Genomic DNA, 27,049 nt, shown 5'->3' with positions numbered 1-27,049 from the left:
CATAAGCTATCATTTCACATAATCTGTTGAATTGATTTTCAGTTCGATAAAAACATATAACACTACTAATCCATCACAGAGATGAGAGATATTTATTAGAGAATATATAGCCACAGAAACAACACGTGCTTTATTAGAGTATAACCCAGAAATAGCTCATGTTCTTTATACTGTTTAAATGGCATTATAAAAATATATAGAAACATAACAATGGGTACAAAAGCAACAGGAGTATCTAATATAACCAAACAGGACTAAGACTTAGTAACACTGGCTGGTGACATTAACCCTCTGGTGGTCATTTTTCATACTGCACTTCGGCCTTGAGCTCTCTCTTGGCATAAGTGAGTATAGCAGCAAGCACTTGTTCTTGCAGAGTGGCACTGCCCATAACCAGAGCAACGAGGCTAGCGACGTCTGTCCAGTCCAGAGTGCCCAATGCAGCCATGACATCAGAGTACAGTTTCTCCTTATATTTAGGAGGCAGCTCCATGATGATCTCAGGAAGAGGTTTGAAATAGCCACTGGTCATCCAAGTTCCCAAGAGACTTCCCAATGTACCACCTAGTAAAATATCAAGAGGTTCATAGCAGAATATGATTCATTTATAGCTCTGTTTGTAAAGGTATTAAAGCTCCACTTAGCTTAAAGCTTAATAATGTTAAACCGAAAAAAAAAAGAAAAAAAAAAGTTATAACCTTAATGTAAAAATTTCAGGGCTAAAGGATTCAAGGATTAGTCCACTTTTAAATAAACTTTTCCTGATAATTTACTCACCCCCATGTCATCAAAGATGTCCATGTCTTTCTTTCTTCAGTCGAAAAGAAATTAAAGTTTTTGATGAAAACATTCCAGGATTTTTCTCCTTATAGTGGACTTCAATGGGCACCAAACAGTTGAAGGTCAAAATTAGTTTCACTGCAGCTTCAAATTGTTAAACACGATCCCAGATGAGAAATAAGGGTCTTATCTAGTGAAACCATCACTCATTTTCTGAAAAAAAAGAAAATTTAAAATTAAGTAAGTTTTAACCAGAAATGCTCATCTTGAACTAGCTCTCTTCTTCTTCTCCTCTGTTAGAATTCCAGCAGTGTAGATGCTGCTAAGCGTATTACTGCCCTCCACAGGCCAAAGTTTGAACTAATTTTTATATGCAATATGCTAGTTCAATAGTATATAACAATTAGTTCAAACTTTGGCCTGTGGAGGGCAGTATTACACTTAGCAGCATCTACACTGCTGGAATTCTAATAGAGGAGAATAAGAAGAGAGCTAGTTCAAGATGAGCATTTAAGGTTAAAACTTATATAATTTTCAATTTTTTTCAGAAAATGAGTGATGGTTTCACTAGATAAGACCCTTATTTCTCATCTGGGATCGTGTTTAACAATTTAAAGCTGCAGTGAAACTAATTTTGACCTTCAGCTGTTTGGTGCCCATTGAAGTCCACTATAAGGAGAAAAATCCTGGAATGTTTTCATCAAAAACTTTAATTTCTTTTCGACTGAAGAAAGAAAAATATGGACATCTTGGATGACATGGGGGTGAGTAAATTAGCAGGAAAAGTTTATTTAAAAGTGGACTAATCCTTTAAAATAATTAAACTTGTGATGTGTGTGTGTGTGTGTGTGTGTGTGTGTGTGTGTGTGTAAACTGTAGCTATATAAACTGCTCTATTAAAGATAATAACACCACCCTACACCCTATGATGAAAGTAGATGAAAGTTCATGGATTGCATGGGAAACAGAGGCATGATCCTACCGACAGCTATACCGGCTGGGCCTCCAACCATCCCCCCCACAAAAGCACCTCCACCCGCCGCTGCGGCGCCCTTTCCAGAGCTCTTCACTGCTGCTTTCATCTTCCTGCTGGCCGAGACCTCACAGCAAAGCTGCATCACATCATCCACGCGCCCGCTCATTGTGGTGTCAAGAGAAACCTTGAAATGAACACTAATAGAACATTTTCCACTTTAACACACAAAACTAAAACACGTCATGTTGATACGTAAAGAAGTTGCCAGTTCGTGCATCATTTTAGAATAACTAGGCTACTATTTTAAATGAATTCATGATAGCAAATTGTATTACTGACAGTATATATTTAGGTATATTTCACATTCTGCAATCGAAGTCGAACGATGGAAAAATAGAAACTATGAATAATAGGCCTACTAGGGACAATTGTGAGATATTCGACATTATGGATTACACAATATTATCTTTAAAAACTAAAATTATTATTAATAGCCTATTTTAAAACATAAAACAAATGATAGCAAATCTATTCTATTGACTACACTATTATAATACATTTGACACTTAAACAAAAACTAGTTTTTAAAGAGCTTACCTTTTGTTCTTTAATAAAGAGGAGCTAGCAGGCGCCTGTTACAGTCACTTTGGGTGAAATCAGTGTGGGATTGCTCAAGTTATTTGCACAATTCTGCAGTCTGCTCATCTGATGGGGAGCCGATTGACTTGTAGGTCGTCTCGCTTTAATTTGTGTTATCTCTATGACAATATGAATATGAACACATGACACAGGCATCTCACACGAGGATAATTCATACAATAGCCTATATAGCTTAGTTTAGACATTCAAATGATTACTCTATAAATTTCATTTGAAAATGTAATGTTTATCATAAGATGGGTCTTTTCTGCCATTTTGAGATTAGGTTAAACGAGAAAACAAAAAAACTGTGGCTCAGGTTATTCAAAAGACTGTCCCACGCTGTTTTAACCTCTAGAGGGCCACATTGTCACACCACCCTTCAAGGTGACAGAAGTTATGGTTATGTTTGGCTAGGATAGATAGATAGATAGATAGATAGATAGATAGATAGATAGATAGATAGATAGATAGATAGATAGTAATTGGTTGAAACAACTGCTCTTTGTAGTACATAACTTCACACTAATTTTCAGGATATTAGTCTATTAGTTGAGACAGTGCAAAAGAAAAAGAGTTACAGACTTTGAAAATGTGTCTTTCACACTCTAAATGTTATAAGTGTGCATTATGCAGCACCATGGTCAGTCAATTTGACTTCCAATCAGCGTCTGCGGCTTTGAGGTTCAGTGTTTTTCTTTAGTATTGTAGGTTATAGGAAAGCCTATCTTTGAACACCTGTGAAACCTCCAGTACGTAAACAAGAACATCCTCTTGCACGAATACCATTGACCCGCCCCGTGGGTGGAGCTTGTGACGTCAGGTACAGTACAGTCAAGAACAAGGGGGAGGAGCCTCGAGAACATAAACAAGTCCAGACTGTACTCAGACGGGAGCGACTGCGACACAATTTAGATAAAGCAGAGGAATTAAGCTGCAAAAACTACTTTTCTGACAGCTAATAAGGTGGGAAACCTATACAGATTTTACCGCATCTTTCTGAAATGTCAAATTTGTGAATGTGTTTTGTTTCTTCGTATAGATAACTTCAGCTAAGTTCATTCTTTTGTATTTAAACGCTCAACTCTATTTGAACACTGTTTATTAGTTTATCCCTTTTTGAAGAAGAATAGTATAGCCTAGGCTACACAAAAACGAAAGCAGTTTGGATATTATTATTTTGTCCTTAATATAATTAATTTCTTCGATAATCCGAAAAACAATAATTTTTATTATTGTTGTGTGAACTACTTAGGTAGCTGTAAAGAAATGTACAGTCAGCGCTTGACTGTAAACAAGTCTAGAACGCTTTACATGGTCAGGGCCAGGGCTGCAGCTGATCACTCCTTCCTGTCCCACTTCACTGACGTACTGGGGATAATTTTAGGATATTCAAAAATAAACATAACAGTTTTAAAAATAGTTTTGACTGAAATGATAAAAAAAAAAAAAAAAAACTTAAAAACTATCAAGAAACATCGTAAAAAAAAAAAAAAAAAAGAAAATTATTAGCGGTTAAGATATAACCTAATATATTAATATATGGTTAAGAAACCAGCAATCCTTTTCTTTTGAAATAGTTTAAAAATAAAAACAGTAAAACAAATATCATCACTAAGCCTTTTGTATTTAATTTAATTGTATTTAAAAGGGTCTAAAGAGGTGCTACAATTAACCATTTATGAAATGTTATGCTGGTTTAAGTAAGTCATCTGGTGTGTGTGTGTGTGTGTGTGTGTGTGTGTGTGTGTGTGTGTGTGTGTGTGTGTGTGCAAATAAGTTATCTTTGTAAAGGGGTTATTCAAACCTGTAAAAATGTCAGTTCTGCATCTGTACAGTGGGCTCATAGAATTCAGTTTGCAAAAACTCCTACTCGCCTTTAGCAGGATAGGCCGACATGTCTTTACATATCTGATCTTGTACAGAAGTCTATTGATGATCTCTCTCGTATATGAATTTAATCTAAAATAAAGCTAACATTAGAAAGGAATTCTAGACAATGTTAAAAATAAGTGATCTGTGGAAAGGGACGCTATGTCTCAGTTCAACCAGCTGGTACATGCCAAGTGCATTAGCTGAACAAGAACATGACCTTATATTTAATGTCACGCAAGGCTGCAGTGTCTAATGTGACACCTAGACATTCTGCACATTACTTCCCATCAACAGCTTATATTTAAACAGCAAGAGCAGATATCCGCATGCTAAATATGCTCATTACAATATCTTTTGAATTGCAAAGGGAAATATTGCAATGGAGGTCGGTTCCTCTAGAGGGCAACATAACTCCTTGTTGATATATTTTTTTTAACAGATAGCAGTCTGGCTAAGCCATAACAAAATGATCAGCAGAATCCTTGCACAGCTGGTGGGAAGAGAAGAGAAGGACAGTGATGTTGCAGAAGAAACTGATAACTGTGCAAACCTCCTCGAGTTTGATGATGGAGAATGGGTTATCATAAAGATACACGGTGAGTTATTTTGGTTATAATCTGCGGTTATTGATAAAAGTTAGCTGATTTTTACAGTTCAATAATTCTTAGGTTTATTAATGTAAATACACATCTTATCACACAAGTATGAGTCATTACTTCCATTTCTTGCATCTGGGTGTGTTATAGTGGCTATATAGGCGAGCCTGGGGCAGTTCACTGAACATACAAGCATGGCAAGTTGTCACACTATATGGGGCAATCTATCAAAACTTAATATGCCATTATTTCAGCCTCTTTGAAATGTTTGGCAAAATAAAACTGTAAAACAATTAATGAAAAAGTTAACATACAAAATATCAAACCATTAGTAAAGACATATTGTAATACATAAGTTATATAAAAATTTATCATTTTAAAGAATATGTGACAAAAATAACCTTGTCCTGAGCAGTTAAAATCAGTTTCATTTAAAATCAACCAAACTATCTTAAATGTATGTTAGTGTGGTTTTGTGTTCAGTTGTTTATCCAGCAGCTATAGCAAAACTATAAAAATTTTCTTTAAAATTCCACTGATAAAGAAACCACACGTGTAATTCTGATTTTAAAACTTATGCCCAGTTTTACAGACAAGGCTTAAGCATAGCCCGAGACTAAAATGCATGTTTGTGCTGTTTTAAAGGGTTAGATCACCCAAAAATGAAATTTCTGCCAATAATTACTCACCCTCATGTCATTCCACACCCGTAAGACCTTTGTTCATCTTCAGAACACAAATTAAGATATTTTTGATGAAATCCCAGAGGTGTTTTTTTTATCTCCCATAGAAAGTAATGTAATTATCGTCATTTAAAGTCCAGAAAAGTAGTAAAAACAGTTAAAATAGTCAATCTTCTATCTTTCTGTTACACTGTTACGTCCAGCGCTTCCAGGTTCTACTTCAGAAAGTCAGAAGATATTGTTGAATAAAGTCATTATTTTTGTTTTGTTTTTGTGCACAAAAAGTATTCGTCACTTCATAATATTAAGGTTGAACCACTGTAGTCATGTTGACTATTTTAACAATATCTTTTACTACTTTAATCGACCTTGACAGAAGGTCTGGACTCTATCGCAGCTTTCATTGGTCAAGGACTGCCCAAGAGGACATTTGACTGACATGTAATGCAACCAATCACAGTTCGCTTTGTTCTGCGTCATGTTTAGGGGCGTGAAAATGTAAATATATCCCTACAATAACAGACCGGCGTGCATCTAATAAATTATTCATTCAAGAACGTTGTGCAAGTTTACTGCAACAATGAAGTCTTGAACTTCACATACTTTTGAAAATCCAGCGTTTAGTTGATGCTGGTAAGCGTTCAGCGTTTTTGCAAATATTTTCTGATTAAACTATTTGTACAGTTCTAGTACAGTACTGACTATTGCCTTTGCAGGCAGTTGTCAAGCACACAGCGCGACCCCTCCCTACATCAGTTTCAGTTGCAAACTCATGGCACAACAGCGGTCACCAATGCTAGTAGGGAATTCTCTTTTTCTAAACTGGTGCTTGTCAAGTACATGTACTGTTACTCTGACAATGCCCAACACCACTGGATCAGAGTGCTTTCAATCACTGCCTTATTCACTGCCTTATTAAGGCCTGTATACCTTAATCTGACCCTGGTGACAACTATAGCCTCAGTATTCATTATTGTATAGCTTACTCATTGGGCCTGTGAGAAAAAGGGAATAAAAAAAAATTGTCCTGTGAATTTAAGTGTCGACCCTGCTCTGAATTATCCCTAATTGGATAATTAGTAATGTTGTTGACTTGAAGTAATTTATGCTTCCTGTGCAGAGAATCAGTCACTTGGCTCAGCTGACACAAACATTCTTGAGAACCTGTTAATTGAGCACCCCAGCATGTCTGTATACCAGATGAGGCCCGATCAGGGAGAACTTGGTTCGGATGAAGAAACAGAGGACATGGCTAGGTAAGTTTAAAGACAATTACACATTTTCAGCTAGAATAATTTATTCAGCTAGAATAGATATAATATTCATTATTTAAGTAACTTAAAATGGCATGTTAGGTGTTTAATTTTTGATTAGATTGGTTATGCTTTTGAAAGAAGTCTCTTATGCTCAACAAGGCTGCATTTATTGGATCATAAATACAGTAGAAATAGTAATATCGTGAAATTATTACAATTTAAAATAACCATTTTTTATTTTAATATATTAAAATATAACTTATTGATGTGATGCAGTTGAATTTTCAGCATCATTTCAAGTCTTCAGTGTCACATGATCCTTCAGAAATCATTCTAATATGCCGATTTGCTGATTAAAAACATTTATTATCATTATAATGTTAAAAACGTTTGCTGCTTCATATTTTGGTGGAAACTGATTTAAGCATTTATTTTTTTGTAACAATTTTTTTAATTTTCAAAAAAAACAAAAAACATGAAGAATATGATGTCGCACAGATATGTAACCTATATTTCCATGTTGTAACTGTGGTTATGTTGGCTTGTGATTTGTCAATCTACCCCTTTAGGCCTGTGCCAATCAGACGCCACGTTTCTTGGCGGTTAGCAGCATGGGGCAGCCCCTTGCCCTGCAGCACCATTCTGCTCTCAGTGCAGCGTGCCAGAGTCTATAATGAGCACAAAAAGCTGACCCGCGGCGCCCTCAACAGGCAAAACCTCGCAAGAACACGCTATTCACCTTCTGAGCGCCATTATGGCTACTTCAAACAGCCCGCTCAGCGCCTGTACAACTATTAAGATAAATCAAATGCTTCTGAAAGCACTGAACATACAGAATTTGATAAGTGAATAGTCGTTTTAAGGGGGTATATTTGCAAATGATGACATGAAACCATTCCCCTGTAAGACTAGTATGGATTAAGAAAAATGTTTCTTTAAATGCAATGGTGTATTATTATCTTCAGGAAGAGGTCTCACTGACAGTCTGACACTGAAATAAGCATTTGTTACAAAATTACAAGTAATTTGCATTATTAGTCCTTTGGTACTTTAAAGTTTTTAAGCAATGTAATGTTTGTGTGCTTCTATTTTAGCTTAGCTGTGACTGGTGCATGTATAATAAGTGAAAGAAAAAAAAAACATTGTTTGAAAATAATTCAGTATTGAAGACTGTACTGTACAAGGCGTTTGTTTCATCAAGTATTAAAGTAAAATTGTATCTTAATGATACTCGCATGACAAAGCAATATGCTATGTTTACCGCCGAGAAACTAAGTCCGATGATGTATGTCGTAATTCATATTGTTACAACTGTTATTATTTGACTTTGTATATTTAAATGGTGTTGCTTTTTTATCCTCATGAATATATTTGATAAAACTTTTTAAAAAGTGAAAAATAAATATTTTGTCTTTACATTGCTCTTATTTATTTTTATTTTTGAGCCATTTTAGTTACAACAGTCATTCCAGAAGTGTGTGCATCTTCCCCATGAACCTTTTGACTCTCTCAGCATCCACACCATTTGCCCAGTAGCCTCCTTTCTTGAAATGGGAGCCGATGATCATGGCGTTTGCTTGAAGGTATTGCTCCACATTATCATGCGTTACTCCAGAACCGATGAGAACAGGGATCCGTACAGACTGGGTAACCTCTGTTAAACAAATAGGACTCTCAACATGAGTATGAGGACATCTTTCTGCTACATGCATGCATAAAAATACAAAAACATGTTGTTCCTTCATTGTAATGAGGATTTTGGCAGACTGTGCCTCATCCTCCATCTGACAGCTTCCCCAGTCCAATGGATCAGAACTAAGGAAGGCAATAGGCACAAGTCCAAAGTAGGCAGCAGGGCAGTGGCAGACTAGACTGGGCCTGGTTTTCATGCCTATGTTTACAGCCTTCCATGATCACCAGCCATCTGGAAGTGGGATTTAAAATAGCTGGCAGTGTGGTATCTATGTTAGCTCATACAAGGCCATTGGTTTTGAGGAAGGGCAGGAAGCAGGCCATCTGCCCACATAGGGCAGTCACCAGGGCCAGGAGACTGTTCAGTATCCTCTTTTTTTCCAAAGGACAGTACTGTCTTGGCTGATGGGCTCCATTAGATACTAGAAGCAGATTAACCTCTAAATGAGCAGATCAACCTTTGAATGGGATTGAACACTGAGAGTGTCACAAAAGTGTACAGTTTTAACACTAATGATTCCTGGACTTTGCATAAACATATAATTTTGGACAATTGGGGTCTGTAAGATTTTGTTTCTTATGCAAACCAAGGCAACACAAATATACAGTAAAACAGTAATACTGTGAAATATTATTACAATTCAAAATAACTGTTTTCTGTTTTAATAAATTGTAAAGTTTTACTTATTCATGTGATGGTGAAACTGAATGTTCAGCAGCTATCACTCCATTCTTCAATGTCACATGACCCTTCAGAAATCATTGTAATGTGCTGATTTTCTGCTCATGAAACATTTATTATCAATGATGAAAACAGTTGTGCTGCTTAATATTGTTGGGGAAACCAGGATCTTTTTTCAGGATTCTTTGATGAATGGAAAGTTCAATAAATAGTAAGGGTGTGATGAGATCTCTTGTCACGAGATCTCGCGAGACTAAAATGTGACGAGATTTCTCGTCGAGGCGAAAAATAGTCTTGTGATATTGCCATGACAGAGTGGTTAGGATGATTAGGAAAGAAAATGCCACAGCTACCTTTTCATTACACCTCTCCTGTCGTTTTGCTTTGTATTTAAATAAAAAACATTTAGCCTTGGTAAGCACATTTAAAGGTCCCGTTCTTCGTGATCCCATGTTTCAAACTTTAGTTAGTGTGTAATGTTGTTAGAGTATAAATAAAATCTGTAAAATTTTAAAGATCAAAGTTCAATGCCAAGCGAAATATTTTATTTAACAGAAGTCGCCTACATCGAACGGCCAGTTTGGACTACATCCCTCTACTTCCTTCTTTAATGACGTCACTAAAACAGTTTTTTGACTAACCTCCGCCCACAGGAATACACAAGAGTTGCGTTTGTAGAGTGTGTTTGTCGCCATGTCGTCGAAACGCTGTTATTTTCATCCCGCAGTCCAATCACCGGGTCTGATTCCGGCTCAAATTGATAGGGTAAAATTAAAGACATGTTTACAATAACACTGAGCGCGTGCATTTCCACGTTATGGTAAGAGGCGTGACCTTTCCGGGCAAGGTGCGCTAAGCTGCTGTCGAATCACAACACAGGAACCGCTGGCACAATCAGAACTCGTTACGTATTTCTGAAGGAGGGACTTCATAGAACAAGGAAGTCATCAGCCCGTTTTTATGACAGTGGAAACAGCGGTATACAGATAAGTAAATTATGTGAAAAATACTGTTTTTTTACACGCGAAACATGAACACATGTTATATTGCACACTATAAACACAATCAAAGCTTCGAAAAAACACGAAAAACGGGACCTTTAAAAATATTACTGACAATCAGGACATGTCTGGAGAGCATAATATCTTAAAAATTGACTTAATGATACATTGACGACAAAGTACGGCATTAGAAAATACACAACGCAGTCAGACTAAAGTGTATTATGGCATCAGGCTGCCAGACTCACCCCTCAGTTCCCCTGGATCAGCCTGTGCTCCAGTGGCAGTTCCTGTGACGATGACTCCATCAGAAAGGAAGAACTCAGCTGCTTGGGCTGTTTCAGCTATGCTCACATCTGAAGTCAGGGCATGAGCACTGTAACATTATCAAATATCACACAATAAAGCAGAAACCACCACACTGTTGTGCCTCTGTTCGAGCTCTGTGGTCAGCCAGCACGCAATGAAGATCTGATTATACCTGTGCTTCTTCTTGATGTCTGTGAAGATCTGAACGTGCTCTGCTCCAATGCGTCTACGGTAGCGCAGCAGCTCACCAGCGCAAGCATTTAACAGGCCTTCGTCTGCAACGTGTGAGAACACAAACCCCTCTGCACGGATAAAATCCAGGCCTGTGGAGAGGCAGAAGTTAATATTCATTAAATATCTTGGTCAGAGAATACCTTGGTTTAAAAAGGCATTTGTGATAGTTTGTACAGTCATCCGAACACCTGAGGCCAGGGCAACAGCCAGTGCTGATTGGTTTGCAGCTGAGAGAATCTGAACACCAAGCGGCCAAGATGGATAAAGGCCCCTGACTGCTGCACACACAGCTGTCATTGATGCACACACTTCTGGACCCACTTCAAGGGTGTATGGAATATCATGCATGTTTTCAATGATCAGCCCATCCTGTCAGAGAGAATTGTCTGAAATGAGCATAAACTGACCCGGTCAAAACATAACTGAAAAAAAAAGATCTAAAATCTGATAACATTTATCAGAAAGACTGGTTTGATGTCATTTCGTTCAGTCACATTTAAAAGAAAATGGAAAAATATCTCTTACTGAATGCTAGTTTTGACCTTTGCAGGCACTCGTAATCCGAAGACTGCTCCGACTCGTTTCCACGAATCGGTTCTTTTGAAGGAACTGGTTTAAGAATCCGATTCTGCTCTTATTTTACGTCATTAAATAATTACGTGGTACTTGACATCATGGGGGTGATATAACATGCTCTAGTCTAAATGAAACATTCCAACAAAGCCATGTGTCTTTTTCAACTACACTTTGAAGCTGTTTATATTAATTTCATGCTCAGTCCTTTTTTCAGTTTGTTGTCACTAAGGGCTGTTCACACCCTGAACTATAGGCTAAAGATTGATAACTATACTACACCAAAGGATAATAACATCAAACACTAAAAAACATCAAAAACTATAGATAGAAAAGTTGCGTCCCAAATGACGCAACGCACTATGCACTTATACACTATGTAACTACTTATGCACTATGTACTCATCCATGTAGTGCATGAATTGTATAAGGGTATTTTGTAATTTAACAGAGAGTGTGATACCTCCTCCCCCTCTGCTACATAATTAAAGCTGTGACAGCTGAGTGCATGAAGTGTCCAACATTCCACACTTAGTTATAAGTGTACTATTCTTTTTGGAATTTTCAGTGTGAACACACCACTGCACTATTTGTACTTAAAAAACGTCATAGAATAGTGCACAAGTACGCGAATTGGGACGCACCTAAAGACTGTTCACTAACTGCAACGTGCAATATGGCGGAATATATCCCGCCTTCTAAGTAAAAGAGCCAATCACTGGTTGATAAAGTCACTGCGTCACTGTTAGAGGCTCTGGTTCCCATAGAAACCTGAGACTCGCGATTAGGACAAATTATGCGCATTGACTCGTCTAGCCTACAAAAAATAAGCTTTTTAACACTATTTAAGAATAAGAAACAACATTTATGGGACAGTTCATGTTAGATTTTGTTGCAGTTTTTGAGATTTCAGGATTTCCCCATTCAAATAGATAGGACTTGGTCTTGGATGCCTGAAATAGCTGCCCGGAGGCGTTGCAAATATGGCCGCCGAGTGAAAAAGTAACTTTGATAACGTTCTGTTTATTATAAGTGTCCACTGCAATTATGTTGTCTGCGCTTTAAATGTTCGAGCTCTGATTAGCCATCATTTTTTATCGTTCAATTAGACCGCGCTGCAGTTCTATTTTCCACCACAAATTTACATTGTAACACTGTGGGGCGCTGTAGAGCTCGGGAGGGCTCCGGCTTCTGCTGCCCCGAAGCCGTTCATTTAATTTTTAAGGTACAATATGTAATAATTTAGCAGTAAAATATCCAAAAACCACTAGGCCAGTGTTATATATTTTGTTCACTTGGGTACTTAAAATATCCCAAATGTTTCCAACTATTTGTAAATCATGAGAAAATTTCAATTTTAACCAAGGCTCCGGGACGTGTGAGGAGTCGCTTGTCAATTGCATCATACCCGCGTTAACCCTCGGTTTCTGGTTTTATTTTGTAGAAACCATGGAAACACCAAAGACGCTTTAAAATATTACACATTTTAATAGACATGGGAACATCTGTTTTGATATATTTATAGACAGAAAACGAATTGTTATAGAGCTCAACACGTTTAGTCTTATTGTTTAAATAAATTTTCTTGTTTTTTTTCGAGTACCATGCTTTACCATGCCTCAGAGAAAAACACTATTTTGTCAAATAGCTAACATAGCATAATCAGATGCAGTTTTATTTTTATTAACAGTAATAGATAATTTTCTCCATCATACAATACATTTTCAAATTAATTGCATGCCATTTATCATCACAAGACATCCAATATTTAATATGATATTCTTAAATCGATGTAGCTCACAGCAGCCACCAAGTGAACGCACAGAGTAACGTTATAACATCATTTTCAACACACTCAAATGTATCTAATAATAAACAGAGCTGCATTACCTCATACTCATGACCGGAAAAGCGGAAGCGGCGCCGGTGACTGTGTCATAATAAAACTTCCGGTGCGTGTGTTGCGCAGTCACTCCAGCGGCCTCGTTCAGCTCCCACAACACTCGGTCCTGCTCTGCTTCATACTACAGTAACGTTAATAATCGCATCCATGAACATGAGTTCTTCCCGACTCCAATCCCTATTCTTTTGCACCATCTGTTGAGGTGGAGACCACATGTCCCAAGATACGTCTCTAAAACTTGGCGTCATCAAGCTACACCTTTGTTTTGAATAGGCTTCTAGCGACCTCTAGTGGACAAAATTATTACATATTGTACCTTTAATATATCCTGCTCACTTTACGGGTTAAAACATTCTAGAAAAAAAGAATTGTTGCAGAACGCTGAACACATTTACAATTTATTATTCAAGCTTATATAGAGGTCTATGTTTGGATGAATATTTTGGTAGGGCCCGATTTAAAAGGGCTGCAGCCTGAATTGGTGCATAGTTAATGATGCCCCAAAATAGGCAGTTAAAAAAATTAATTAAAAAACATCTATGGGATATTTTGAGCTGAAACTTCACAGACACATTCAGGGGACACCTTAGACTTATATTACATCTTGTAAAAACTGGTTCTAGGGCACCTTTAAAAGAATGATTCATTTGTGAATTAAGCACCATTATTATAAGGCGGTTATTATTACTTCAGAATGTTAGAAAGCTCGAGATGATTATAATTCTAAACATCTATGATAATGTTTACGTTTTACCAGAGGTGTAACGTACTTGAGTAAATGTTATTAGCTACTGTACTTAAGTATCTTTTTGGCTACTTTGTAGTTGTACCGAGTATCACAGATATTGGCAACTTTTACTACTTTTTACTCCAATACATTTGTGATGAGTAATGCAATTACAAATGACATTTTTCATGGCAGCTCAATTTTTCTGCAGCAGTTTGTTTCTGATATAAAGAAGCGATATCACCATCTAAGGACATTGAAGGTACTACATCTTGTGCATTTTACCTTTACCCACCCAAAACTTTTCAACAAGGATACTTTACGTGAATGTGAGTGCATTAGCAGGTAGTTGCTTATCGCAGGTGTGTGATTTATTAGATGAGGAAATGACTGCAGCTGGTGATGAGGCTCAAACCAGCACATACAGTAGACTTGGACTATTTAATTTTACTTAACATTGTTTTATTTATCTGCTATATTGACAAGACCATTTTGAAGCATATTGGTTTACTTATGGCCTTTCTGTGCACTTGAGCTCAACTGAGACTTGAGAATTTGTAGACTTTTGAGAGGCTGTTGTGTCGACCTTGATTTATAGCAACATTGAGGTGTTCAGTTTTATTTTGATTTTAGAAAATAAACTTGATTTCTCATCTTACAAATCAATTGTTTCTTATTTTCACTGGCATGTCTCTCAGGACTAGTGCATCTATGAGCATACTTTCAGCATGAGTAAAATTATGTTAAAATCAGATACTTTAAGACTTTTACTCAAGTCTTATTGGTGACTTGTAACTTGTAGAGGAGTCATTTTCGATGTAAGGTATCAGAATTTTTACTCAAGTATGGTTTTCAGGTACTATTTACACCTCTGCGTTTTACTTGTTCTGAGCACATACAAGTCCAGCGTGGTGGTAAATTTCCGCCTCTCGACAAGCTTCCTCTGTGATCTCTGCGATAGTCGCGCGGTTCAAGGGAGTTCCTGCAAAAGAAAAGAATTTAAAAGTTCAGTCTTTCCTCAATGTTAATTTTGTTCTCCCTTGAAATGCGTTACCTGGCAAGGCTCGGACGTGAATCATGCCAATGACATTTGATTTTAATCGTCCGAAAAGATTTAAAAACTTCATTTCTTAAGGCAACAAAAAACAGATTTGTGTGTGTTTTGATGGTCATGTGACTGGTCAAAGGTTATATACTGACACAAGTGTGGATCTAATGACAACAACCAAGCTACATGACCCCTCTGTCTATCGGAATCCTTTGATAATATTTTAAAACGCTATATTGTAGTATATTGTGTATTTCTAAGGGGGCGCCAGTCAATATAGTGAAGCTGATTTGCCTGGGTAACCCAATAGCAGCAACTGTAACAAAATAATGCGCTATATCAGCTCGACAACACTTGACATCTCAAACGGCCAACAGAGCACAACCAAAACATTACATTTCATGTATCACTAACATTATAGCGCGATTAAATCCGTCTATTTAACGCGATCACTCGGATTGTTTACTTCTTGAGCCTGCTAGCCATGTGCTCAACGTACTTCCGCTACCTCAGTGCCGCCCCCCCAAGTGACGTCGCCAAACACAAGCCTCATTTTGCCGGCAAAATTTTCATGTTTCTAAACTGTTTTATTGACCATTAAATGTTTGACTTATAACGTCGGGATTTCGCGTGCTCGCTCCGTGCCGGTGTCAATCGCACATGCTGCACCGATCGCATTGCTTCTCGGTCATTATTAACCGAGCGGGGATTTTAAATGACCCGCGTTGACGGCCCCTTTTAACGACTGCTGGCGGGTTATAAGACAAGGCGCAAAATTACTGGCGCCAGCTCAGATCGAGCGGACTGCGGAACACATCACAGCCTGGCCATATGCTGCCTGCTCACAGACTATTTGATCAGTTTTTCTAAATAATGCCTTGTGTCACGCCATCCTAACTTGTGCATTTGAGGATATCCGTGGAGAGAAGGCATTTTCAGAGAGCGTCACATTAAGGTACGTGCATTACACAATCGTGGGGTTATCAATAAAGATCGGCAAAAGTGACATTAAACAAGTAAGATGTATTAAAAGGGTTTGTGAAAGCAAACTTTGGATTGTTGGATTGCTGAGACTTTAGTTTCTTACTTTTAGCTGTTGTGTGAACGGGTTCAATGAAATGAGGAATAATGATTGGCTCGGCCATTTTCTGACTCCCTTGGGTAGAGCAATGCAAACGTGTAGTTTTATTGCAAATAGTAGAAATATCGGCATGAATTGGCTTTACTTTGAAAATATAGACTTTAAAGTGCATATATCTGTGGTCTTGAAGCGTTCGGTTGTGTTTTTCGTGTAGTTTTGACCTCTTGAACATTGTGCCCATTTCTACTTCCCCGCGCCCAAAGCGCTTTGTGAGGACTTACATGAGGGGGGTTGGGATTAAAAGCCACAAAACGGACTTTATAAAAAAGTAACACTTTTCTCTTTTAGGCTCTCGACACTCAAGAAGGTCACAAGCGTGGATATCATGCCAAGCAAGAAAGTGTAAGTTTCGATTTCGTGTCTTTTTAAGGCAGTTTTGACCATCAGTGTGCATGCATGGAAACGTTACAGCAACGAGTTGGCCCAGCTGGTCACAGAGTTTCAGGGCAATGTGGAAATGTAACAATATCATTTTCGATGCAGGCTACGAACAGAGCAGACTAACACTACAAATGAAGCTCCTAAAACCAATTCAGTGCGTCCCAGGAAGAGGAAAGCAGACGTAGCTATTGTAAGTAAACTATTCTTAAACTTTTTATGATACTCGTATAATGAAAAACATAATGAGAGATGAGTCTCTGACTGTTTTGTTTTTGAATTCACAGCATTTACAAGATCCAGATGAGGAGATCACAGAGATGACAAGAAAGAAACCATGTGCATCCCAGGTATGGATGAGTCATGACCGGTGTGTGTATCCATAGGCCTCACCAGGCATCTCATTTCAGTGATGCTAAACCAATTGACACTCTTATTTTAGCCTTTTTCTGTAGATCGCAATATTATGGTCAATGTCCTGAAATTATATGGTTATACCTGTGTGGTAAATATATAGAGATGTTTCCCCAGTTCCCCAGCCTATTCCCAGACTAAAATGCATGTTTGGGCTGAAAACAACTCATATATGACATGTATTAAAATGTCAGTGCTATTGTTTTGTCTCAAGATGCACATCAGTAGTTGTTTAACATTTCTATCGTTAAACAACTGTTAAATATTATGGACTGGTCTTTTTCCCCCCCTCAGTGTCTAAAGTGGTTACAGTCCTGCCTAATGATAATCATTGCTGCCTATGCCAGCTTGGTATTGTGAGTGGTTAGGGTCAATGTCATGGCTTGAATTTATTTAGGGAGCGTTTTTTGTGCCATGGAAGGTCCTTTTCAAAATGCCTTTGAAGCCTGTCCTAGTTGCAGAAGGCGGGCTTTCATATTTGTTTATATCCGTTAAGAGTTTTTCTTTTTTCTCTCTCTCTTTCTTTTCTCATCTTGTCCTCTTGCTCAGGCCTGCTGGAATCCTGACACAGGTTACACAAGCCCATGCAGGCGGATCCCCACACCTGATGAAGTAGAGGAACCGGTTGCTGTTGGCAGCATGGGATTCACACAGTACGCCTCAGAAAACATTTTCGTCACCCCCACGCGTTCTACCCCTCTGCCGGCCCTATGGTGAGAGATTTATCTCTTTTCAAACTGCGTTTAGCTACCTTAGATTGACATGACTAAATGTTTGCCAGTAGAATATCTTGTATGACAAGATACCTTTTGTTGACACATTCTTTGATATACATTATTGTACATGGAAAAGTTAACATTTTCTCCATCATTTCTCATAGCTGGGCAAGCAAAGATGATGTGTGGAACAACCTGCTTAGAAAAGACAAACTCTACTTGCGAGATACACACGTTATGGAGAGACATCCAAATCTCCAACCCAAAATGAGAGCAATTCTGCTGGATTGGCTAATGGAGGTTTGTGATCGTTGTTTAACCATTCACACGTCTTAATCTAATCTGTATAAGAAGGGTGGGGACACTGCAAGTCCCTTCATTTGTCTTAACCTCAAGTTGTTTACAAAGGCTGTTCCTCAAGTTTTCTTATAATTAAAAGCTAACTGCAGTTAGAGCCCAAAGTACACTTGAATTTTTATGTGAATGTTTCATCCATTTGATAGCTTGTGTGAACACAGGCGATCAACACATGAATGTTTCATCTTTGTATAGTGTCTGTGCCATTTCTCTCCAGAAGTTACAAAAAATATATTTTCACAAGCACTCATCAATGCGGCTGCATTTTGTTGTTGCCGTTTCTAGAAATTTGTTTCTACTTAATTTGAAGCTCCAGAGTAGGATGGGAAATTACCGGTAATATCGATATACTTTATACTTTATTGTGGATGCATCTGAAAAAAATCACGTATGATGCATGTGATTTTTAAATAATTACTTGCTGAAATTTATTTTTTTTTATTATTAAAGCACTATTTAAATAATCTACCCATGAGTTTAAAGAAGTGTCTGTTTATAATAAAACCACATAAATGAGCAGAGATATCTAGACCAATATCTTAGCAGACACTGATATTAAAGGATTAGTTCACTTAAAAAATACAAATGTACTGTATATGATTTATAAACCCAAATGATCGCCTTGCAAGTGCTTCCGCTTTCCGTATTCTTCAAAAAGCTTACACTGTATGTCCTACGCCTTCCCTATTCAACTTACGGAATGAACACGGCGCCAGTTCCGTTTTTCTCCGCAAATGGAATAGGGAAGGCGTAGGACATACAGCATAAGCTTTTTGAACAATACGGAAAGCGGAAGCACTTGCAAGACGATCATTTGGGTTTATAAAGCATATACAGTTGAATATTTTTAATTTTAAAGAAAATGACAGATCGTTTTGCTAGATAAGACCCTTATTCCTCGTCTGGTATAGTTTTTAAAGCCGTTTATTATTATTATTATTCATTTTATTTTATTTTATTTTTTTTAAAGCAATCTTTTTTCTTTTTTTTTTCTTTTTTTTTTCTTCCCTCACCTGCCGTACAAATAACACACCGAACCGTGACTTAAGAATGGAGGTACCCCCACGTAACGGACACTAACTAAATGCATATCCGAGCGTACAAATAAATATTGAAGTGTTCTTTGGGTTTAGAAATGGAAGTCTGTTTTCATAAAGCGGTTAACTAAAAATTAAATTTTAAAAATGAGTAGTTCTTTTTTCTGAAAGGGATTAATGGTTTTGTTTCTTTTTCATAAGCACTGAAATGTTGAATGGTGATCTTTGACACTGACATCTACTGTCTTTTAGGTTTGTGAGGTGTACAAGTTACACAGAGAAACGTTTTACTTGGGTCAGGACTACTTTGATCGCTTCATGGCCACACAAGAGAATGTTCTTAAAACAACACTACAGCTTATAGGCATCTCCTGTCTCTTCATCGCTGCCAAAATGGAGGTAAGTTTTACTTTCAGATGCCTTTGTACTTCAGCCTGATCTTTTGATAAGGGCTATAATATCTTATCAGTATAATTTCATGTTTTAAGAACTTTTCAAAGTGCAATTGCAGCACTTAGCAGTATAATGTGAACCTGAAATGTAATTAGGGTTTTTATATTCTTTCCAAAGGAAATTTACCCTCCTAAGGTGCATCAGTTTGCTTACGTTACCGATGGGGCCTGCACCGAGGATGACATTCTTAGCATGGAGGTTATCATCATGAAGGTAGATTGTCATCGTTTATCCTCAGTACTATGCCTAAACCTGCAGCCTTGCTCCTTATATGGTGTAATGGACTACTCCATTTCTTTGTTTTGTTTTTTTTTTTTTCTTCAGGAGTTGAATTGGAGTTTGAGTCCTTTAACCCCAGTGGCTTGGCTCAACATCTACATGCAGATGGCCTATCTAAAGGAGACTGCTGAAGTTCTCATAGCCCAGTACCCACAGGCTACATTTGTGCAGATTGCAGAGGTAAGATGGCACAATTAATCGTGTTAAAATCACAATATGGTGTGAGGCCATATTTACCATAAAAAGCTGTGATTCGATCAAATTTATATTCTGCACGTGTCGTGTCCTGCAGTGTGAAGGTCTGGCACTATTTTGTTTTCTACTCAACATACTGCAGGCGTGCATGGGACTTCTGGTTTTAGTTTTCTCAAAGTTGTTTCCAATATATGAATGCATCCTACCAAGTCCATTTCTGGGGCTTTTCTGCGAAAATATGCTTTAAAGCAGGGATGGGCAAACTCGGTCCTGGAGGACCAATGTCCTACAGAGTTTAGCTGCAACCCTGATAAAACTCACCTGCGTGTAATCCAGAAGACCTTGATTAGCTGGTTCAGGTGTGTTTGATAAAGGTTGGAGCTAAACTCTGCAGGTACAGCAGCTCTCTAGGACCGAGTTTGCCCATGCCTGCTTTAAAGGCATAGTCTGCCCAAAAATGGAAATTTGCTCACCCTCACAACTAGGGCTGCACAATTAATTGAATTTCTAATCGTGATTACGATTACGGAACCCATGATCGTTTAATCGTTTAAAGGCGCAATTACAAAAAAAAAAAAAAATCCACTTAAATTATTCTGCGTGCTTAAGAGGTGTTTAGAGCATGTTCAGTTGCGAATCACGACTACTTCAGAGTGTAAGTGTTCTAACCTAGCACAAAAGGAAATACCAGTGACGCAAGTGTATGCTGATTGGTTTGGGGAAAAAAAAAAAAAAAAAAAAAAAGCGAAACGCCAGCACCCACCATTTTTTAAAAAGCCGTGTACACAGCCTAAATATTTACTTCATGAACTAACTCTACAAACATGGAAAACAGTGATAGATGGACGTCTCAACCTTATGCTAAGAAGAAAATACAGCGTGACTTTGACCACATGACAAAACCTAATACTTGTTCATATACTGTTTACTTTCTTTGTATAACAGTTTTATCTAATAACATATGGACTGTTAAACAACTAATGTGAGCACTGTGTGCCTAAGCTCTGGCTGAACTGTTCTCAGTGCCGTCAAAATAAGTCACAACAATGAGTGCAGTTTACGTCACTTCAGAGTTCCTACTGGTGATGCGAATGCAACCAGGAAAATGGCCCTAGGGGAACATAGGCCATGTACACACTGCTAAATTTGGTTGTCAGTTCACCTTTTAGTGCATAATCGCGTTCTGTTCACACAGTAAAATATGGGAGTGACGACCGCATTCTACAACCGTATTAACTCCCGAAAAATACAGGTAGTGACAACCGCTTTTACAGAAATTCTATGCAGTGTGTACAGAACCGAACTGAACAACTAGTTGTTAATGTTTTTTTTTTTTTAATGTTCATCGGAGATGTCTCTCTTCTGTATGCATGGTGAATCACATGGAAAGCAAGAGCCTTGACTCATTCATGTTGCCAGATCTTGCTAGAAAAATCAGCAAACAAGAAAAAGCCCATAATAAACCGAAATAAATCCAAATGCTTTATGCTGAAAATAAGACAAAAATATCACAATATCATGTCTGCTCACTTTAATAACTCCATAAACTCTTTGAGATGAGCTTAAACAAGCCCAAAAACGCTTATGATGAGTGACCATGGCAACACAGAAAGAGCGCGCTCTGTGTGAAACAGGCCGTACAAGCATAAACAACACGACGCCTCTGTCAACTATGTTTAGTTAAATTGCTGAAAATAACGAGTGTTTTGTCACCGTAATATTACTTTGGTCACAATAATGGATACCAAACACGAGAAATGCCAGAATGCTGCTATGGTTTCCAAGCTGTCAATCATCACAGAGTGGGTTGAGAGTGGGTCGTGTTCCATACACACATGTAACGATAATTTAGGGGATTCACTCCCGCATTTAAATGCGGTTGTCACTCCTGAAACTTAGTGTGTATGTGGCCATTAGTTCTTGGGAACCACCCTGGTGACTAGTTCCTATAACTAAGTTCCTAGAACAACATGGTGCAAAAGCCCCCATTATTATTAGATGCATATAATTTTTTTTTTTTTTTAACAAACCAAACCAATGTATAGTTGACATTTGAGACTTAATGGAAAAAAAAATCCAGAAGTGTTTTCAGCTTGTTTTTTATTTTTACATAAAAATATGGCATGCAGTTGCTTCAAACAATGGTATAAAACTATTCAAAACATCATTCAATGTAATTGTGATAATCATAATTAATAATCGTAATTACAATTTCAAGTTACCATTTTCTTACACAATAATAATAATTATTATTATTATTATTATTATTATTATTATTATTATTATTATTTATTTATTTATTTATTTATTTATTTATTTATTTATTTTTTACCTCTGTTCTTTTACCCACATTCTTCAAAATATCATCTCTTATCTTCCACAGAAGAAGGTTAATCATACAGGTTTGGAATGACAAGTGCAAATAATTTTTAGGTATACTGTCCCTTTAAGAACATGTTTTTAAAATTCCTTTTCAAACTCATTTGAGACATTTTACTACAAGTTACTTTGTGAATGTAATATATTGAAACACAACCTGGGTTTTGTGGACAGAAGATGAGTTTGTAGTAGAACTGGGCGATACAATGATAATTATCGTGAAATAATTTTCCTCGATCTCAAGCGCACCCTGTGATGATCGGAACCCCACTGCCGGAACGCAATTTTAAACCAGAACTCAATATGAACCACAAGCCCCTCTGACAATTATAACCACCCCAAGTCCTGTGTCCTGAATCTGGGACTGCCTGTACCAATTTGCCTAACTGGTAAGCGCTGCTGTTTGTTGCATACGAGAAGCATTAAACCACAAACGTGCCAAGTGGAACGAAGCAGAGTTGCTCATTTGAACTGTGCACCACGCAACGTTTATCAGCTCTGCTCAAAACACTGCAGCGTGCGCTTAGAGCAAATGCATTTACTCGCTGACCATCTCAATCACTTGACCACTAAACAGTGCTGTGAGATCCAGTGAAAAGCGCTCAAGTTCGGTGCAGAGTTCTCCTATACAAACCACAAATCAAATGCTTTGCGACTTAAGGTGGTTTCACACTTGATTCGATTGCCTGGTCCGAACCAGAGTTTGATTGCTCCCCCCTGCCACCACTGGACTGTATTCGGATTATATTATTTGGGTCCAAACCGCGGTGCGTTTGTCATCAAAACAGCAGCCGTTTACCCCGTTTCTTGATAACGACCGTGCAGGTGAAGGTGGCAAAATGCATTGCTCATCTCACTTCTGTTTTTGAACCGCCAAATTTCAAAGCTTCAGTAAACAAATCCACTTGCATCTATCTGCTACGAATGTACTGCAAATGTTCAAAAGAACGCTGAAGGCAAGCAGAAATGAGATATACAGCTCTCTGCTTGCAGTGCATCTGTCACGCTCGTCAGAAAAGTGAGTGAAATGCAAACGCACATTTTATCAAATCATACGTCATTAATAGTGGTTCGCTTCCGCGATTTTAGTACACTTGCATTCATATCAGCAGCGAACCATACCACAGACCCCCCTTTGTAAGCAGACTCGGGTACGGTTCGTTGGTGCACACCAGAGTTCGGAAGACAACATTCACAAACGAAATCATCCAAACGAATCAAACTCTGACGTCAGTCAAACCCAGGTGTGCACAAAAGTGCTAGTGTGAAAGCACCCTTAAGCTAGTATAAAGCCAGATGAAACCACGCTGACATTCTCAACAACACTGACATGAAATCAGGAGAAACAAACACAAATACCATTGAAACCATTCAGTTACTTTTTACCATGGTAATGAGGTGCAATGTGTAGTTTTACCTGTGGTAAATTTTTACAAATACTAATGAAAGACTAAATTTTAAAAAAATTCTAAAAATTAGGTTGATACAATTTTTATTTTTTTTTATACAGATGTTATAGTTTTACAACTCAAGCTACTGTCAAATGTGCATTTTTAAAAGACAAAACATGTAATATTAACTTGTGAAGTTCACCTGTTTGGCAAGTGTTTGTCATGTTCTAATGATAAAACTACAGTTAACTGTCTGGTTTCTTTTCTTTTTTTTTTTTCATATGTTGAACTTGAGCTGTTTCAGTGTATGAGGTCCCCCCCCCCCCCCCTTCTAAGCAGATGTCTCTCTTTTTACTTGTATGATTTAGTATCTTATTTTGTCTTTTGTCTTTTTGTATAGCTCTTGGATCTGTGTATACTGGATGTAAGAAGTCTGGAGTTCTCTTACAGCCTCCTTGCAGCTTCTGCACTCTTCCACTTCTCTTCTCTAGAGCTAGTCATGAAAGTTTCAGGTATGAACTCTTTTGTGTGAATTTCTTCTCGATAGCTCTATTAAATAGAGCATGTATATTACAAACTGGACCTAGGTGGTTGGAAGTGACCTTTATTCATGTTGTATTCTTGGTTCCAGGGCTGAAGTGGTGTGATTTGGAGGAGTGTGTGAGATGGATGGTCCCTTTTGCCATGTCAATTCGTGAAACGGGCAGCTCAGCCCTCAAAACATTCAAAGGAATAGCAGCTGATGACACGCACAATATACAGACCCATGTACAGTACTTGGAATGGCTGGTAAGTTTTTGCATTTGAAGCAACAACTTCATTTTTCTCAGGCCAGTTTTATATAATGCATGCACACAGCCAAAACTTGGCCTTCAACACTATTATCTATCTTGTTCTAAAGAATTTTGCATACATTTGCCCCAGCCACAACATTTGTTTCTTTCATTTCCTCTTGCCTCAAGTTTTCTTGTTTCTTTTCTTGTTCTTCAGGGAAAGGTGCACTCCTATCAGCCAGTGGACATTGAGAGCATTCAGAGGTCTCCAGTTCCCTCTGGAGTGCTCACACCACCACCCAGCAGTGAGAAGCCAGAGAGCACAGTCTCCTGACTTCCTTTTACTTATGGAATAGGACACAGCCCTGACTGATGAATTTTAAATGAAAATCAACAAATGAATGGCATTACAGGACAAACCCAACCATCACTTCACATGCATTGACATAAGACCAAAAATGTCTTATGTTTATTTTTTTCATATGAGACTTGAAAGATGTTTTTTTTTTTTTTTTTAAATGGTCCAAAGGTTTGGTGTTTTTATTTTATTTTATTATTATTATTGTTATCTTACAAATGTAGACTACCTGCCAAAATCTCAGAGCTGTCACTGGCTCTGATTGCTGCTAAAAGAGGGTAGAACTGGAGCAGATGGAAAGATGACCACAGAGATCCCCACACAAATATGGGCATGGGTTTCTGTTGCTCAGGTTGCCATTTGGACCAGCAAAATCCTGACAGGTTGTCACGGGGACTCAAGTCTCCACTGCCAGAAAGGACCAGAGAAATCACCAGCTTCAGAAGCTAGGACTCTCTTTTTTTTTTTTTTTATATTTAAGATTTTCTATTGGTCGCTTCCCATGTATTTGTAACCAAACTTGACCATTCACTTTTTATAGGTTTGTTTTTTTTTTTAAATGAGATGCTGCTACATTTCTCTATATCATGTTTAAATAAAGCCACTGTCTCAGACAGTTTTTATGATTACCATGCTTATTTGTTTCTTGATGTTTATAAAATACTACTAAACTTATAGAAAAAAAAAAAAAAAAAATAAAAAAAAAAAAATATATATATATATATATATATATATATATATATATATATATATATATATATATATATATATATATATATATATATATATATATATATATATATACATAATATTTTATATTATATTCAAATTAACTTTTTGTTTTAAAATATCTTTTTGCTTTTAAAAGGTGAAAACTGTTTTTAACATGTTTATGATGAACAATTACACGAGAGATGAATGAGCAACCAAAGAGCTGAAAGCATTGCAAAAAAATAAGTGCTTTAGATTGCAACCATTTAATTTACTTACAAGGCTACATCCTGTAGTGCAGCACATTTAACTTCATGGGGGAAAAACTCCAGCATGTGTAATTTGACATGCATGTAAAGAGGCAGCCTAATTTGGCTCTTAATGGAACGGGAATGGTTGCATTATGAGCAGCCTTTTATTAAGTTGTCTAATTATCAAAAAGCAATCCATGCAGATTTGGGGGAAAAAAATGTGCACTTGCAGGCTGTTTTACAATATGAGTCAAAAATTGTAGTGTAGCATCATGTATGAGATCTATGAAACAAAATGGTGAACAGGGCCTGTAATGGCTGTCTCGCTCATGTATCTACATACACAGTGCCCTCTGCTTGCAGTCTGAGAACGAGTGTTACGGAGAGACCTAGGACATGATCCACTAGATGTCAGTGTGATGCTTTTGTCTGTCATGATCAGAAGGCTGGACTTGAGGTCTGTGAGCTCCTCAACAGCTGCTGCTGAGACAAGGGTAATTCATTACATTGCACAGTGACAATCGCTCTGCTGCTTTGGTCTGGCAGTGTTTGGGTGCCGGGTTGGTGATTGGAATCTGCTTAAGGCAATTTTGGTTTGGGTTTTATTCTTTCAGTTATTGAAAATGGCAAACTGCTGAATATGCTTTGTATTATTTCAATGAAACATTACACACGTACATTGTTATTCTACAACAATGACCATTATACAACATACAGTGCAGATCAGGGTAATTAAAAAAGACACATGTTTTGTGGCAAATGAAGCAGTTAATAATAAAAAAGGGTTTGGAGATTAAATAGATGTAAGCTTCTCAACCTCAAGGATCAATTCATGCAGCTTTGTGTCCCTCATGCTAAGCTCCTAACCTTACTGAGGGTGACAGTGAATTGAGTCCCTCGTCAACATCACTGTTCTGTATTTAACAATGTGGCAGCAGGATGGCTACCATGCAGTCTCTTAAAAGAGCTGTATGGAGGTCAACATTGAAGAGGAGGAGGGGGCTTTCCCCAGCAGACAGACCCTGGGGGCCGGGGGCCCTCAGGCAGGCAACAGCGCAACAGCTGTTATGTGCTCAATGGCCCCTTTTGTTCTCTCGGCACAGACGCTGGTGGCAGCAGCAGCAGGTGCCCATTGGATGATCTCCCAGCCATCACCGCCAAAAGTCACACCTAGTCGGAGCTCTGTGTCCCCTGTCTGCCACTAATATTCATAATGCCGTGGACTGCTACGACATGATCCAA

At 37.8% G+C, this 27,049-nt stretch overlaps 4 protein-coding genes across 5 annotated transcripts; 2 read left to right on the top strand and 2 right to left on the bottom strand.

Moving 5' to 3' along the window:
• Window positions 1-13: 13 nt before the first annotated feature.
• si:ch211-260e23.8 (protein C19orf12 homolog) lies at window positions 14-4,356 on the bottom strand. Its single transcript, XM_048185243.1, has 4 exons — window positions 4,203-4,356; window positions 2,354-2,514; window positions 1,763-1,953; window positions 14-564 (listed from the first exon to the last, which is right to left on the bottom strand). The coding sequence occupies exons 3-4, from the start codon at window positions 1,920-1,922 to the stop codon at window positions 299-301; spliced, it is 426 nt and encodes a 141-aa protein (XP_048041200.1). The 5' UTR covers window positions 1,923-1,953; window positions 2,354-2,514; window positions 4,203-4,356; the 3' UTR covers window positions 14-298.
• On the top strand, window positions 3,206-8,221 carry si:ch211-260e23.9 (uncharacterized protein LOC555795 homolog). Its single transcript, XM_048185241.1, has 4 exons — window positions 3,206-3,361; window positions 4,710-4,866; window positions 6,670-6,805; window positions 7,375-8,221. The coding sequence occupies exons 2-4, from the start codon at window positions 4,737-4,739 to the stop codon at window positions 7,601-7,603; spliced, it is 495 nt and encodes a 164-aa protein (XP_048041198.1). The 5' UTR covers window positions 3,206-3,361; window positions 4,710-4,736; the 3' UTR covers window positions 7,604-8,221.
• On the bottom strand, window positions 8,211-15,450 carry zgc:162297 (uncharacterized protein LOC555865 homolog). 2 transcript variants are annotated; one of them, XM_048185239.1, is made up of 6 exons: window positions 14,981-15,450; window positions 14,809-14,908; window positions 10,912-11,092; window positions 10,662-10,812; window positions 10,429-10,556; window positions 8,211-8,459 (listed from the first exon to the last, which is right to left on the bottom strand). In XM_048185239.1, the coding sequence occupies exons 1-6, from the start codon at window positions 15,097-15,099 to the stop codon at window positions 8,269-8,271; spliced, it is 870 nt and encodes a 289-aa protein (XP_048041196.1). In that variant the 5' UTR covers window positions 15,100-15,450; the 3' UTR covers window positions 8,211-8,268. The 2 variants fall into 2 exon arrangements, with proteins under 2 accessions (XP_048041196.1, XP_048041197.1); XM_048185240.1 differs by having other exon boundaries at window positions 14,826-14,908; window positions 14,981-15,354.
• Window positions 15,451-15,551: 101 nt separating this feature from the next.
• On the top strand, window positions 15,552-25,474 carry ccne1 (cyclin E1). Its single transcript, XM_048185238.1, has 12 exons — window positions 15,552-15,929; window positions 16,404-16,457; window positions 16,599-16,686; window positions 16,781-16,843; window positions 17,457-17,620; window positions 17,788-17,923; window positions 19,270-19,416; window positions 19,588-19,683; window positions 19,795-19,929; window positions 24,115-24,226; window positions 24,346-24,503; window positions 24,705-25,474. Exons 2-12 carry the CDS (start codon window positions 16,441-16,443, stop codon window positions 24,819-24,821), a joined length of 1,233 nt encoding a protein of 410 aa, XP_048041195.1. The 5' UTR covers window positions 15,552-15,929; window positions 16,404-16,440; the 3' UTR covers window positions 24,822-25,474.
• Window positions 25,475-27,049: the final 1,575 nt, after the last annotated feature.

This window comes from Megalobrama amblycephala, linkage group LG3 (genome assembly GCF_018812025.1).
Source record: "Megalobrama amblycephala isolate DHTTF-2021 linkage group LG3, ASM1881202v1, whole genome shotgun sequence".
In the NCBI taxonomy this organism is placed as follows: domain Eukaryota; kingdom Metazoa; phylum Chordata; class Actinopteri; order Cypriniformes; family Xenocyprididae; genus Megalobrama; species Megalobrama amblycephala.
This window is presented reverse-complemented; position numbering and strand designations above follow the sequence as displayed.